This window comes from Urocitellus parryii, chromosome 5, assembly GCF_045843805.1.
Source record: "Urocitellus parryii isolate mUroPar1 chromosome 5, mUroPar1.hap1, whole genome shotgun sequence".
NCBI lineage: Eukaryota > Metazoa > Chordata > Mammalia > Rodentia > Sciuridae > Urocitellus > Urocitellus parryii.
In genome coordinates this window covers 36,157,593-36,170,973 of record NC_135535.1, presented here as the reverse complement: position 1 = coordinate 36,170,973, position 13,381 = coordinate 36,157,593, and the positions used below count along the sequence as shown (strand labels likewise).

Sequence of the window (13,381 nt, the reverse complement as noted above, 5' to 3'; positions counted from 1 at the left end):
TCTGGCCTGAATAAAATGGTGTTAACTCTAATGATATAAACTATTGAGCTGGATCAGAACACTGGCCTTTTTAAAAATTAATTATTGTTGAAAGTTATTATCATTGCAATTTAGATCTCCAAAATTTCTGAAGTAATGGGGGTAGGGGGCTATTATTGAAAGCAGATTAACAATATTTAATTCAGGTTTGATTGAAAAATTTTCAAGTATTTTCAGTAGGATAGTTAAGTTGATTTGAACCTTTACTTTTCCAACAGAAACATCACATTTCTTTCTGTTGGCAACATTGTCCAATAGTCCCTTTGCACATTGAGATTTAATACTCTTATTCTATCACACTCTAAGAAATTGCTGCCCTGGAACTTGGGGATGTTGAGACTGCTCTTAAACCTGAGAGTCTCACTTAATAGTTGACTGAGTTTTCCCTCTGTATCATGCCTAAATATTTTGATGTGGATTTTATTACTTTTTGGCTGTATCAGTTCAGTTTGTAAAATGTCCAAAGAACTTTATATAACACATAAAATATATCTTAAATAAATTCACTATAGTAATTTTGAAATCTTCTTTTCTTTTTAGTTGATTAAAAAATAGAAGTTACATATCCCTGCCAATTTTCTATTAATGAATTTGGTAAACATTGCCCCCACCTACTTAAGAGATACTAGCTTTCAAAAGATAATAGCTTAAATAAGTTGTTTTTGTTTAGAATTCTATAAACTTACATCAGTTATCTTGCTTTCAGGCCTTGTCAAATAGCATCATTATTCTTTGTGTTTAGGTGACTTTTTATAATTTTGTAATTAACTGAGGATCAGCTGTGCTAGAGAAGACTTCTGTAGTATATAGATTGTACCATGCTTTTATAAGGTGAGCATTTTATGTATTTTATTTTTCCACTGGATGGAGTTTTTTGTTGTTGTTATGTCAATTTTTTAAAAAATAATTATCAGCAAATAGGCTTACTTCGACCCCTCCATCTAGAGTTACTTTGAACTACTACAGACAAATTGGAATGCCTTTTTAAAAATCCTATTAAGTAAATTGACTTGACTTAAAAATGACCATAGAAAAATAATATTAAGCAAATCTGTCAATGTGCCTTTACATATCCATCAGAATAGGCAGCATTATGCTATAATAATAAGCCTAAAACCTCAGTGATGGAAAGCAATGTAGTTGACTTTTCATCCTGTATTTCCATTGGTGTATACATATCCATTATGGTTTGACAATACTGCTTACCTTGACATAGTCACTCAGGGACTCAGATTGAGATGAGTTCCATCTTCACAAATCACAGAGCTAGGGAAAGTTCTTCCCATATTCTTAAATCTTCTGCCTAAAAATGGTCTAGTTTACCTAAGCAAGATGTTGCTATACCTGAGTTTAATAGGGTATTTATCCATACTCCTACCCAGAGGGGCACTGATGTTTGTAAACAGTATACCACTTTCCCATACTATTTTGAATTTGTGAGCCTTTAGAAACTCTCAACAGTTACTATACTAAGAAAATATGTGGTTAAAAACTGACCACAAGGAAAAATGAACTGTTTTACCAGATCATAACTTAGTTAGTTTTAGAATTATCAGACTGACAACACCTTCAGCAATACATATAGCCCCCCCTCCCATGTGTGTGCAGGCACACATACACAACACACACACACAAGTAAGTCTATATGGTCCAAATGACAGAAGAACTGTTTTATAGTAACCTTTATACCACTGGAGTTATTACCATTGTTCTGTAGGCAGTATGGATAGTAAGGTAATAGTGTTATAAAGGGTTGAACTGAAAATGCACAGTTATAGATCAGACAGGACTATTCCATTAATTAAGTAACTATCTTACTGTTAAGATTTAAGTCTTTCTTTTATTAGCTCTTGAAATGAGCCAAAATTTGATTTGATATTTAAACATATAATTGAGTAAAATGTTAAAACAGGGTGCTACGTGCAAGGCCCTGGGTTCGATCCACAGCACCATATAAAAATAATAAATAAATAAATAATAAAGTTATTGTGTCCAACTACAACTACAAAAAATATTTAAAAACACAGTCTTTGATGCTGAGGTAGGAACCAGTTTTAATATTATTATCTAAATAATAAAATAATGAATTACAGACCTTATTTATTGTCTACAAATAGCTATAGTTTAAATAACAGATACAAATGGAACTTTTAGAGATACTGCCAAAATTCACACTAAAACAAAAATATTGTAATTTGCTATAAAATTCCAACATTCATTTATTATTTTAAAATCTCATACTGATTAGTTTTTAGTTATTTAGTTATTACTAATGTTTTTGTTTTTGTTCTCCTATCATGATTTTTTAGGTGTTAGTGATTTTCCAAAAGCATTTTGTGAAACTTCTCAGAAGCTAGTGAGTGTGGAAGCCTTTGCTCTGGCTGCAAAATATTATTCTGTTCAAAACTTGGGAATGTGTACTTCTTTTGAACAGTTGCTTGTAGCTCTTCAAGGAAATAAAAAACAGAGGACTGGTATGTGTGTTTATGTGTATACATGTATGTGTTTTAGATACTTAGAAGATATATACTATCTTTCCAACATATTCTTATTGTTAGACCTTATAAGTCATGATAAATTATCTTATACCTAGAATAATTGATTTTCTTTTATACCATATTAAACAGAATAACTTATAGATCTCTGAATTTTGTTCTTACTTTAGCCTCTGGCTATCTTCAGTTAGTGCCTGCCCTTCAAACATAGATTACAGTGGGATAATACAAATTACAAAATCCTTTTTTTAAATTTTTGTTGCTGTGGGCTACTGGTTGCTATGGCTGGTTCTTTAGGAAGAGGTGGGAGAAATGCACAGTGTGGTTGGGGGTATGAGGGAGAAACCTGAGTGTGAGAAAGTAGGGACGGCACAAGTGAAAAAACAAATGGCAACATAGTAGATTAAAACCCAGTTGATTCAATAATTTTATTAAATGTGAATGACTTATATGTTCCTATTCAGATAGAGAAAAGAAGACTGATTTTTTTTTTTTTAACACAGTCTTTTAGGGGCTGGGGTTGTGACTCAGTGGTAGAGTGCTTGCTTCACACATGCAAGGCCCTGGGTTCGATCCTCAGCACCACATAAAAATAATAAATAAATAATAAAATTATTGTGTCCAAGTATAACTACAAAAATAAAAAAAAATAAAAACAGTCTTTGATGTTGAGGTAGGAGCCAGTTTTAATACTTATTATTATCTAAATAATAAAATAATGAATTACAGACCTTATTTATTGTCCACAAAGCTGGGAACTGTTATCTCATTTAATCCTCCTTTCCCCATCTTTTTATTTTGAAAAGTTACAAAAAGTTGCAAAAGTAGTACAGTGAACCCTGTATAATTTTCACGTAGATTCACTGTTTGTTAAAATGTCCTCACATTTGTTGTAGTTCTTTACACACACACACATGCATGCACATTCAGCCTTTTATCTGAATCCTTTGAACATAAATTACATATATCATAACACTTTACCCTCAAGTACTTCAGTATATATCTTTCAAGAACAAGGACATTTCCTAAACATCTCATAACACATGAACACACTTAGGACTCTAATCTTGCTAGCGTAATACTGTCTAATAAGCAATCTAACATTGCTAGAGTAATACTATCTAATAAGCAATCTGTATTCAGATTTCTTTTAAGTTTCTTAAAAATATTTGTATGGCCAGTTTTTTTCCTTAGTATTGAAATCAGTCCAAGCTTGTGTGTGGTATTTAGTTTTATGTTTAATTCTTTAGTCTAGAACAGTTCCTCAGCCTGCCTTTTGTTTTTCCTGACACTGATATTTTCAATGCATATAGGCTGGGTCTGTTTGATTATTTCCCTATGATTAGATTCAGGTTATACATTTTTTACCTGAAGACTACTTAACATAATCCCTTTCTCATTCATGATACTAGGAGACACATGTAATTTTCACCCATTACTCATGAAAATAAGTTTGCTTACTTGTTAAAAATGAATCCACTGGAGTTATCATTTGTAAAGGGAGCTTTTTCCCTTTAAATGTAATTCTTTCATTATTTTAATCTTTTTCATTAATCTCTTTAATCATTTTAAGCAAAATTATTTCATAGTTTCTCCTGCAGCAAAACAGAGGGCTTTTTGATAAATCATGGCTCTTGGTAGGGGTATTCCAGTTGCTAAATAAGTTTACCAGCAACATTGCTATAGAAGCTGTATAGAAGTTCACTGAGCTTTAATCTCAGATGTTGCTGACTGGCAATAACTGAATGGGCTCTGTATCAAGGATAGCACTGTTGGCCCTTCCCTTGATTATAATGGTTAAGGACTGCATTTTGGAACCCAAAGTGAACAAAACTGTTGTACTATAATAATCATCCCAGCACTACATTTCAGTTCCCTACTGCCCGACTCTCACATGTGTGATGATGTTAACTACTTTGTCACATGCTCTTTGGCCACTTTTATAATGTAGAGTATATACCATAATGCACCACCCTATGTGATGTTCTGCATTGATATAGAAATATGTATCTTTGATTCTTGGGACAATAGAAAACAACATGGTTTTTGAGCATTTTAAGTGTGCCTAATGCAGCTCAGAAACAATTTGCAATTTTATTTGAATTTTTTAAATGCAAATTTAAATAATCATGCATGGTTAGTAGCTACTCTACTAGACAGTACAGGTACTTATTGATATATAGAAATTCATTTTGTTTTTGTAGTTGTATGTATTGGAAATATTTTTTCCCATTTTGTTGCTGGCCTTTCCACTCTTAAGTCGTCTCTTAATGAAAAAGTTTCTTTTGTAGTATAGTTTTTCAGTCTTTATCATTAACTGCTTGTATCAAGGGACATTTTTAATGATATGTAGATCTTTATTCAAATTAGATTCATAGCAGCTAAGGAATAGAAATCTATCAGATACCACAATAGAATTTCTATCTTATTTTCATATTTAATTCCAAAAAATGAGCATTGACTGATAATTTTAATTCTATTAAATTAAATTTTGCTTTAGAAGTGTTATTTCAGTTTTGTTTTATTTTCATTTAGCTGAAAATTTGAAGCCAGTTGAGTTTATGAATATGAAAAAATCTCATGAAGTTCAGGCAATGTCACAGCTGATCTGCAGTATTACTGATTACTATGGAGTAAAGCAGGTAAGACTATTTCCCTGTATTTTTACTAGCCAGGTATGATTGGGCATGCCTATATTCTCAGCAATTCTGGAGACTGAGGCAGGAGGATTGTAAATTTGAGGCATATGCCTGTAATCATGGAAATAGAAGTTGCTGTAGGGCACTTTTAATCCAGTTACTCTCGGGTCTTACCATGTCATAGTGTGCTAGACTGGTTTATACTTGCACTATCACCATTTCTTTCCTGTGGGCTTTCTCCTGCTGCTAAAACAAGTACTGCTCATATATAAGTTCTGGAAATTAATTCCTCCCCTCTATAGCCTTGAACCAATAACTGATGTAACATTTCAGGTGGTATGATATTTTAGTCCGCTTTCTTGCTGCTGTGACTAAGACCTGACAAGAACAATTATAGGAGGAAAAGTTTATTTAGGGGCTCACAGTTTCAGAGGTTTCGGTCCATAGACAGCCAGCTCCATTGTTTCGTACTTTAGGTGAGACAGAACATCATGGAGGAAGAGGGTGGCAGAGAAAAGCACCCAGGAAGCAGAAAGAGAGAGACTCCACTCACCAGGTACAAAATATATACCCCAGAGGAACATCTCCAATATCCCACCTCTTCCAACCACACCATACCTGCCTTCAGTTATCACTCAATTAATCCCTACCATCAGATTAATTCACTGATTGGGTTAAGGCTCTCATAACCCAATCATTTCATCTCTAAACCTTCTTGCATCATCTCACACATGAGCTTTTAGGGGACACCTAATACTAAACGATAACAGATGATTCTTAGATATGTGTTTTACCCTAGTCCTCAGCTTCTGAGTGGGATTAAACCCAAGTTGCCCTAAAGTATTATGTTATCTTGTTTAAAAAAACACCTTTATTGGGCTGCTATTTTTTCTATTTTTCTCTTTTTTATTTCCCTTCCTGTGTTTTACTACCAAATAGATCACTTTCACTTCAGTCTTTGTTGACAGATCTGCCTCTGGGGTAACACAAACAAAAATGAGGGATATTTACTCTATAACTTTATTTATATTTATTTATCTCTCTCTGTGTGTGTTATGTTTATTTTTATGTAAAATACTATGTAATAGTAAATAAATTTAAGTTGATAAACTAGATTTATTTGTATTTATAAAGTACATACAAAATATTTTTAAATAGCTTAATGTACCATGTTAGGCCTTTTTTAAGAAAACTTTTTTATAGTGGTGAAAATTATATCTATTGAATGAAACAAATCTAAAATTTGTGATTCTGATAAGGTGCAAATTACTACAGATTAGAGTGTCCTTAGCACTAAGGACACTAAGATTTTTCTCTTGAAATCACTTAATGATCTTATTATTTGATTCTCTTAATGTTTACATTTAAATGTTTTCTGTGTATAGTAATTATACTTTTTAAATGGAGATTAAATAAATACAGATTTGGTAGACTGAGGCTGAGATTCTGAAATACTTAACCTTAGCAGTAATCATAGGGAAGTAGAAAAGAAAAAAGAAATTCATTTCTACCTCTTCCATAGCACCACTGGAATGCCCAAAACTTTACCTCTCACACTCATATTACCAAGCCTTCTTGATTTGAATTTCTTAAATATGTGCATCCCTTTGCATATTTTGCACATGTTCTTGTATTCGTTCATTTAACCAATATTTTCTTTAGCTCCTACCGTGTTTCAGAGGCATTGTTTAAAACACTGAACACATAGCAATAAATAAAAAGTACTTTTGCCCTCATGGCATTTATATTTTAATAAGGACAACTAGACAATAAAAAGATTCTAAGTATTTTTTGTTATATATGTTAAAACATTTTAAAGAGGAAAGAAAAGGGGAAGGGAGGGGTTAATCAGAAGATAAGGCAAGTAAGACCTCTTTGTAAGGATAATATGAGTTAATACCTCTTTTAGAAGATACAGAAACTTCAAAATATCTGAAGGAAAGGGTTTTCAAATGAAATGAATGTGTTAGGTGGCACTGAAGTGGGAATGTGACTACTTAGTTCTCGGAATAGCCAGGAAGCCAAATAGACACCAATGGAGTGAATAAGAGAAAAATAACAGCTGAGGTTGGGGTGGGAAAGGGAAGATTATGAAGTTATAGATTATTGGAGGCCTTTGTGATCATCATTTGGCTTTTTTATTCTGAATGAGAAGAAAGCCATTGCAGCCACTGGATCTTTTTTTTCTTCTGTGTCGTTTTATGAAGAAAATAGATCGACTGTCTTTGATTCTCTACTTCACTGTTTTTAGACATGTAAACTGATTCCTTTAAGAAACTAGCTCCTATTTAAGTAGATGCTTCCAGAGTTAAAGCAAACAATTTAGGCTGGGCACAGTGGAGCAAGCCTGTAATCCTAGTGCTTCAAGAGGTTGAGGTAGGAGGATTTTGAGTTCAAAGCCAACCTCAGCAATTTAACAAAATCCTAAGCAATTCAGCAAGATCCTGTCTGTAGATAAAATATTTAAAAAGGACTGGGGCTGTAACCCCAACTTACTAACAAAGCTAGTCATTAAGAGATAAGATCAAAAAGGCAATGAGGGTTTTGATGAAAGGAATGGTATGATCAGACTTTGCATTTTTCTGTTGAGAACAGAATCAGGGTGAGAAAGGTAGGATCAGGGAGACCACTGAGAAAGCCAAGCTGTTACAGTTATCAGATTTAGAATAAAGTTGGTTTGCAAAGCTTTGGTAAATGATCAGTTTATGGATTTGCTCAAAATTAACATGTAGATGATGAGAAAAAGAAGGAGTTCTGTTCTCTGTCTGGAAATGAGGTATTATTAACTTTGATGAAAAAGATTATGGGAGAGGCAAGTTTTACAGAGAATATCAATAGATCAGTTTCAATTTGAGATACTTATTACATATTCAAGTGGAAATGTCAGGTAGAGTATTGGATTTGTGAGTCTGGAATTCATATCAGAATTCCACACTGGAGTTATAAATTTCAGAGCCATTACCCTAGAATGGTAAATCTGTAGGTTAGTCTGTAAAATGTAGCTCATCTATCTAAAAAATAGTACCATAGTAATATTATGAAGAAATTTAACTATTATGTGTACTAATGTTTCTAATTACTCTCCTTAACAGAATTAGGACAATAGGAGATCTCTCTTACCACTTACTAGTTTAGAGACTCATTTGTCTTCAAACCTATAGACTAGTGCAGATGATCCAGGAAGGAAAATTCTATTGTGGCTAAGGGTGTTGGACATTATGATTATTGGATTTTGCTATTTGAGCAAGATTATTTGAAAGCAGAAAGTTGCACGGCTTCTATATTCCTATCAGTGGAACTTAATTGCAGAATTTTTCTTTCTGTTGCTAACCATCTGTATGTTATTGTAATACCAGTTTGGAGGGGGAAGGTAATTGAGGTCAATAAGGTACAAGTGCAGACCTGCTAGGAAAGTTTGTCCTAATTAAAAAAAAAATCTTAGGAATTAAACTACATGATTTTTTTTTAGAGTTTCTATAGCCATCTTGCATCCAAATAAATAAAAATCAACTGGTACAGAGGCAGGGCATAGTCAGTCTCCCAAAGGTGCGTTCTACTTCAACATTTCTTATTAAGTGAAGTAATGAAGTTTCTTCATTGTTCAAAACTTTGTGTGGTGTTACTTACAGCTAGAACTTTCTTGATTCAGTAGAATGGTAAACAGTTCTAGGAACAAAATCAATTACTTCTTGGAAGCAAACATTTTTAGATTTAAGGGAACAAATGTGCTGGTGTTTTACAAAGCAGCACACCAATTACAAACATTAAGCTTGTCATTGGCATCATTAGTGTGTTTTATAGGAAGAAGGGGATGGAGAACTTCGCTTTCTCATGAGATTAAGAAACATCGGAATTTATTAATAAGGTTCTACTATATAACCTTTGCATTTATGAATAGAAATATGGTAAATTCAGAAATTCAGTTAGATTTTATTTCCTTAAAGTAAGATGTTATTGTATAGACCTTGCATTTGAGTACAGCTATTGAATCTTCAGTTAGAGTTTTGTTCCTTACAGTAAATATGTATGGTATATACATACATGCACATACATACATAAAATACTTCTCTACTTCTCATAATACTTAGCTTCAGAATTAGTATAAAATAGGTATGGAGGAATGTTTGTAAATTAATTTCTTATTTATGGAAATTTTGGAGTCTTAGCTTTGAACTTGTCTAATTTTAAGATCATGAAATTTGTTAGGACTTAATGGCATTCATTGATTTACATATAGAAGTGTTTCCTAGAGTAGTTTATACTAATGTCAGAGTTTAATTAACTTTAGGAATTAAAGATGTGTGTGTGTGTGTGTGTGTGTGTGTGTGTGTGTGTGTGTAAATAATAAGATTAGGTAATGGTTTGTTATGATAGTTGTTATGGTTTGTATGTGAGATGTCCCCCAAAAGTTTATGTGTGAGATAAATAGGAATATTCAGAGGTGAAATCATTAGATAATGACCTGTGGCTTAAATCCATGTATTGGTTTAATCCAATTGATCGATAAATAATGTGGATTCGTGGGTGGTAACTATAGACAGGTAGGCCATGACTGGAGGAAGTAAATCATTAAGGGGGTATCATTTTTGAGGATTATGTTATTGCTGGCTTCTTGCACTCAAGCTATTACAGCTTCTTGGTTCCCATGAACTAAGTAGCAGCTTTTCTCTGCAATACCCTTCTGCCATGATTTTGTGCCTCACCTTAGGCCCATAGCTATTGAGTCAGCCAACCATGTACTGAAGTTCTGAAACCATAAGCCAATGTAAACTTTTCTTCCTGTAAGATGTTTTTGTTCAATGTTAGTCACAGCAATGCAAAGCTAACTAACATAATAGTATTTCTGTATGTGTTCATTTATTTCTTATGGCAATAAAAACTTATAATTTATTTTTTTCTTATCTTTATATTTTTTAAGGTATAGTTTAGATATTCACCAACTTAAGGTTTGATGAGTTTCGGTGATTATATACAGTTATAAAAATGTTTCCTTATACCATTCTGTAGGATACTTTCTTCTTCATTCTCAGGGAACCACTAATCTGCTTGTAGTTTTGACTTTTCTAGAACATGGTATAAATGGAATTATAGTATATAGAATTTTGTGTTTTGAGTTCTTTCACCGTGTACATAGCTTTTGAGAACCATAAGTGTTGTTTATATTGATAACTTTTTGCTTTCTTATGAAATTATGTTGTAATATGGGTATAACATAATTTATTTTTCCATTCACAAGTTGATAGACTTTGAGTTGTTTCCCCCCCCTTTTTTTTTCCTGCTATGAATATTCACATACAAGACTGTATGTGGACATATTTCATTTCTTTTGGGTAAAGAGCTAGGATTGAGATTGGTAGGTTATATGTTAAATGTATGTATCAATTTGTAGTAAACTATTTTTTTAATCTTTGTATATAAATGTTCTATTACATATTTTTTTTAGTTTTGTACTTTTTAAAAAGTTTTAATAGCACATAATAGTGGAGTTCATTTTGATACATGCATGCATAGAATGTAATTTGCTCCATGTCATTCTATGTGACAATAGCATTTGACATTTGTGTATCTCATTGTAGCTTTAATTTACATTTCTCTAATGACGGCTAACATCAGGCATCTTCATATTGACCATTTGTATATCATTTTGTAAAGTGTATGTTCACATATTTTGCCTATTTTCTAATTGAATTGCTTGTCCTCTTATTATTGACTTGTAAGACTTTTTCATGTTCTAGGTACACAAACCCTTTTTCAGTTACATGTTTTGAAAATATTGATTTTCCTTTTGAACTATAAATTTTGAATAGCTAAAGTTTTATTTTAATGAAGTTTTAACTATTTTTTTGTTATACATGAATTTTCGTCCTATATAAGAAATCTTAGCCTATCCCAAAATCACAAGAGATTTTTCTCATGTTTCTTCCACAACTCAATAGTTTTAACTGTGTTATTTAAATCTGTGATTCACTTTTTATTAATCTTTGTGTTTGATGTGTGACAGGAAAAGTTCATTTTTTTCCTGTCACACATTCGATTTTACCTACAAGTTTTTGAAAAGACTATCATCTTTTCCTTAGGCAGTTGGCAGAAATCAGTAGTCTATTTAGTCTATTTCCAGACTTTTTTTTCCTATTGATTTTATGTCCATTTTATATCATTACTAAACTCTTTTGATTAGTGTAGTTTTACATTAATTCTTGAATCAGTAATATTCTTTGACCTATTCTTTTTCAAAATCATTTTTGTTATTCTAGGAACTTTCTCTTTCCATATAAATTGTAATATCTGCTCATGATTTTCCTTAAAAAGCCCTTCTAGTATTTTTATTAGGATTATGTTGAAATCTTTAAGTCGACTTAAAGAGAATTTCCATCTCAGCATTTGGCTTGTTATTTCGTGAATATGATATATCTTTTTATTTAGGCTTTCTAAGTTTTTGTTTTGTTTTGTTTTGTTTTGTATACCAGGGATTCAACTCAGGGGCACTTGAACCCTAAGCCACACCCTCAGCCCTATTTGTATTTTATTTAAAGACAGGTCTCACTGAGTTGCGTAGCTTCTCCTCATTGCTGAGGCTGGCTTTGAAATCTGGATCTTCCTGCCTCAGCCTCCCTAGCCAGTGGGATTATAGGTGTGCACCACCATGCCTGGCTAGACTTTCTAAATTTTTTATGGGATTTTATAGTTTTTAGTGTGTGGGTCTTATATGCCCTTTGTTAGTTTATTCCCGGATATTCTATTGTTATACTGTCTTAATTGAAATGTTTTAAAATTTTGCCTTGTAACTATTTATTACTACTCTATTATATATGTTCTGATGGTTCATTGTTAGTTTCCATTGCCTTTTGTATCCTAAAGTGTTGCTAAATTCACCTACTATTTCTGTTAGTTTTTTCTATTCAGAGATTTGCTTTGGATACAGTCATGTCATCTTTGAATAAAGATATTTTTCTTCTTCCAACATTCATCTTTTACTTATTTTTCTTGGTTTATTATGCTAACTAAAACTTATAGGAAATGTTTAATAAAAATGTTTTTTTAAAGAAAAATAGCAAATACAACAGGCTGTGTAAATGTATAATTCATTTGTTTACTTGCTTTAAAAAATATCCAGAATGCTTTCTATTACAAACTGACTAAAATTACTTAATTCATTCCATTTTTCTTACTTTAGGTTATTGACCTGGGTTCTGGGAAAGGCTATTTAAGCTCCTTTTTGTCCTTGAAGTATGGCTTAAAAGTTTATGGAATTGATTCTTCAAATACCAATACTCACGGGGCTAAGGAGAGAAACAGGAAATTGAAGAAACATTGGAAACACTATCATACTCAATCAAGAGTAGATGTGAATGGAGTGGCCTTAAAAATGGCAAAAGAAAGGAAAGTGCAAAATGAAATTAAGTATAATGCAAACGTTGAAGAAACATATAATAACAGTTCTGCAAATCAAGAAAAAATGTCTCCCTCAGATTATTTGTCAGATTTTTCAGGCTCTGTAATTTCTGACATCAGAAAACAAATGGAAAACCTACACGCTCAACCACATGGAGAAGATAATTTGTGTTTTGAAAATTCCTTTTCTCTGATAGACTTTTTACCTATCAATGCTGTAGAGACAAACTCTTCATCTCAAATAATCAACAGAGAAATTTCTGAAGCAAATAAAGAGAGAAGAAAATTGGCATCAAAGTCAAACGAATCAAATATATATTCACCGTTAACCTCTTTTATCACTGCTGATTCTGAACTACATGACATTATTAAAGATCTAGAGGTGATTTGACTTTTAAATTCTATTTGATTTACAAAAATGCTGTAAACAGAATTTAATTTTAATAGCTTATTAATGTAATTTTACATTTTACATTAATTTTAATCTGATTACATTTTTCTAAAAGACCAAGAAAATAAAACCCTAACCAGGCGTTCATTATACTTTCAGCTGTTAAAATCTGCCAAGAACACATTCCAGAATAGAGTACCCTCTTCTAATTTCAGTTTTAGTAAGCTAAGTCTCTATCTCCAACTTGGGGATTATTTAAATTCTAATAGAAGAAAAGTCTTATGTGTTTTTATAAGATTTATTTTTAATTGACACAAAAATTTTACATGTTTATGGAGTACAATGTACATATGTATACATGGTATAATGATCAAATCTGGCAAATTAGCATATGTATCACCTTCAACACTTGCATTTCTTTGAGA

The 13,381-nt window shown here is 32.1% G+C and overlaps 1 protein-coding gene across 4 annotated transcripts in view; it reads left to right on the top strand.

Moving 5' to 3' along the window:
• Mettl25 (methyltransferase like 25) overlaps positions 1-13,381 on the top strand; it is a 107,226-nt gene that overhangs the window by 6,177 nt on the left and 87,668 nt on the right. For 2 of the 4 annotated variants that reach the window (XM_026391424.2, XM_026391427.2), the window contains exons 2-4: positions 2,349-2,513; positions 5,070-5,176; positions 12,348-12,947. In XM_026391424.2, the coding sequence (XP_026247209.2) occupies positions 2,349-2,513; positions 5,070-5,176; positions 12,348-12,947 (872 nt within the window). Of the gene's footprint in view, positions 1-785; positions 871-2,348; positions 2,514-5,069; positions 5,177-12,347; positions 12,948-13,381 lie in introns of those variants that run through there. The other 2 variants (XM_026391426.2, XM_026391428.2) reach the window with 2 other exon arrangements.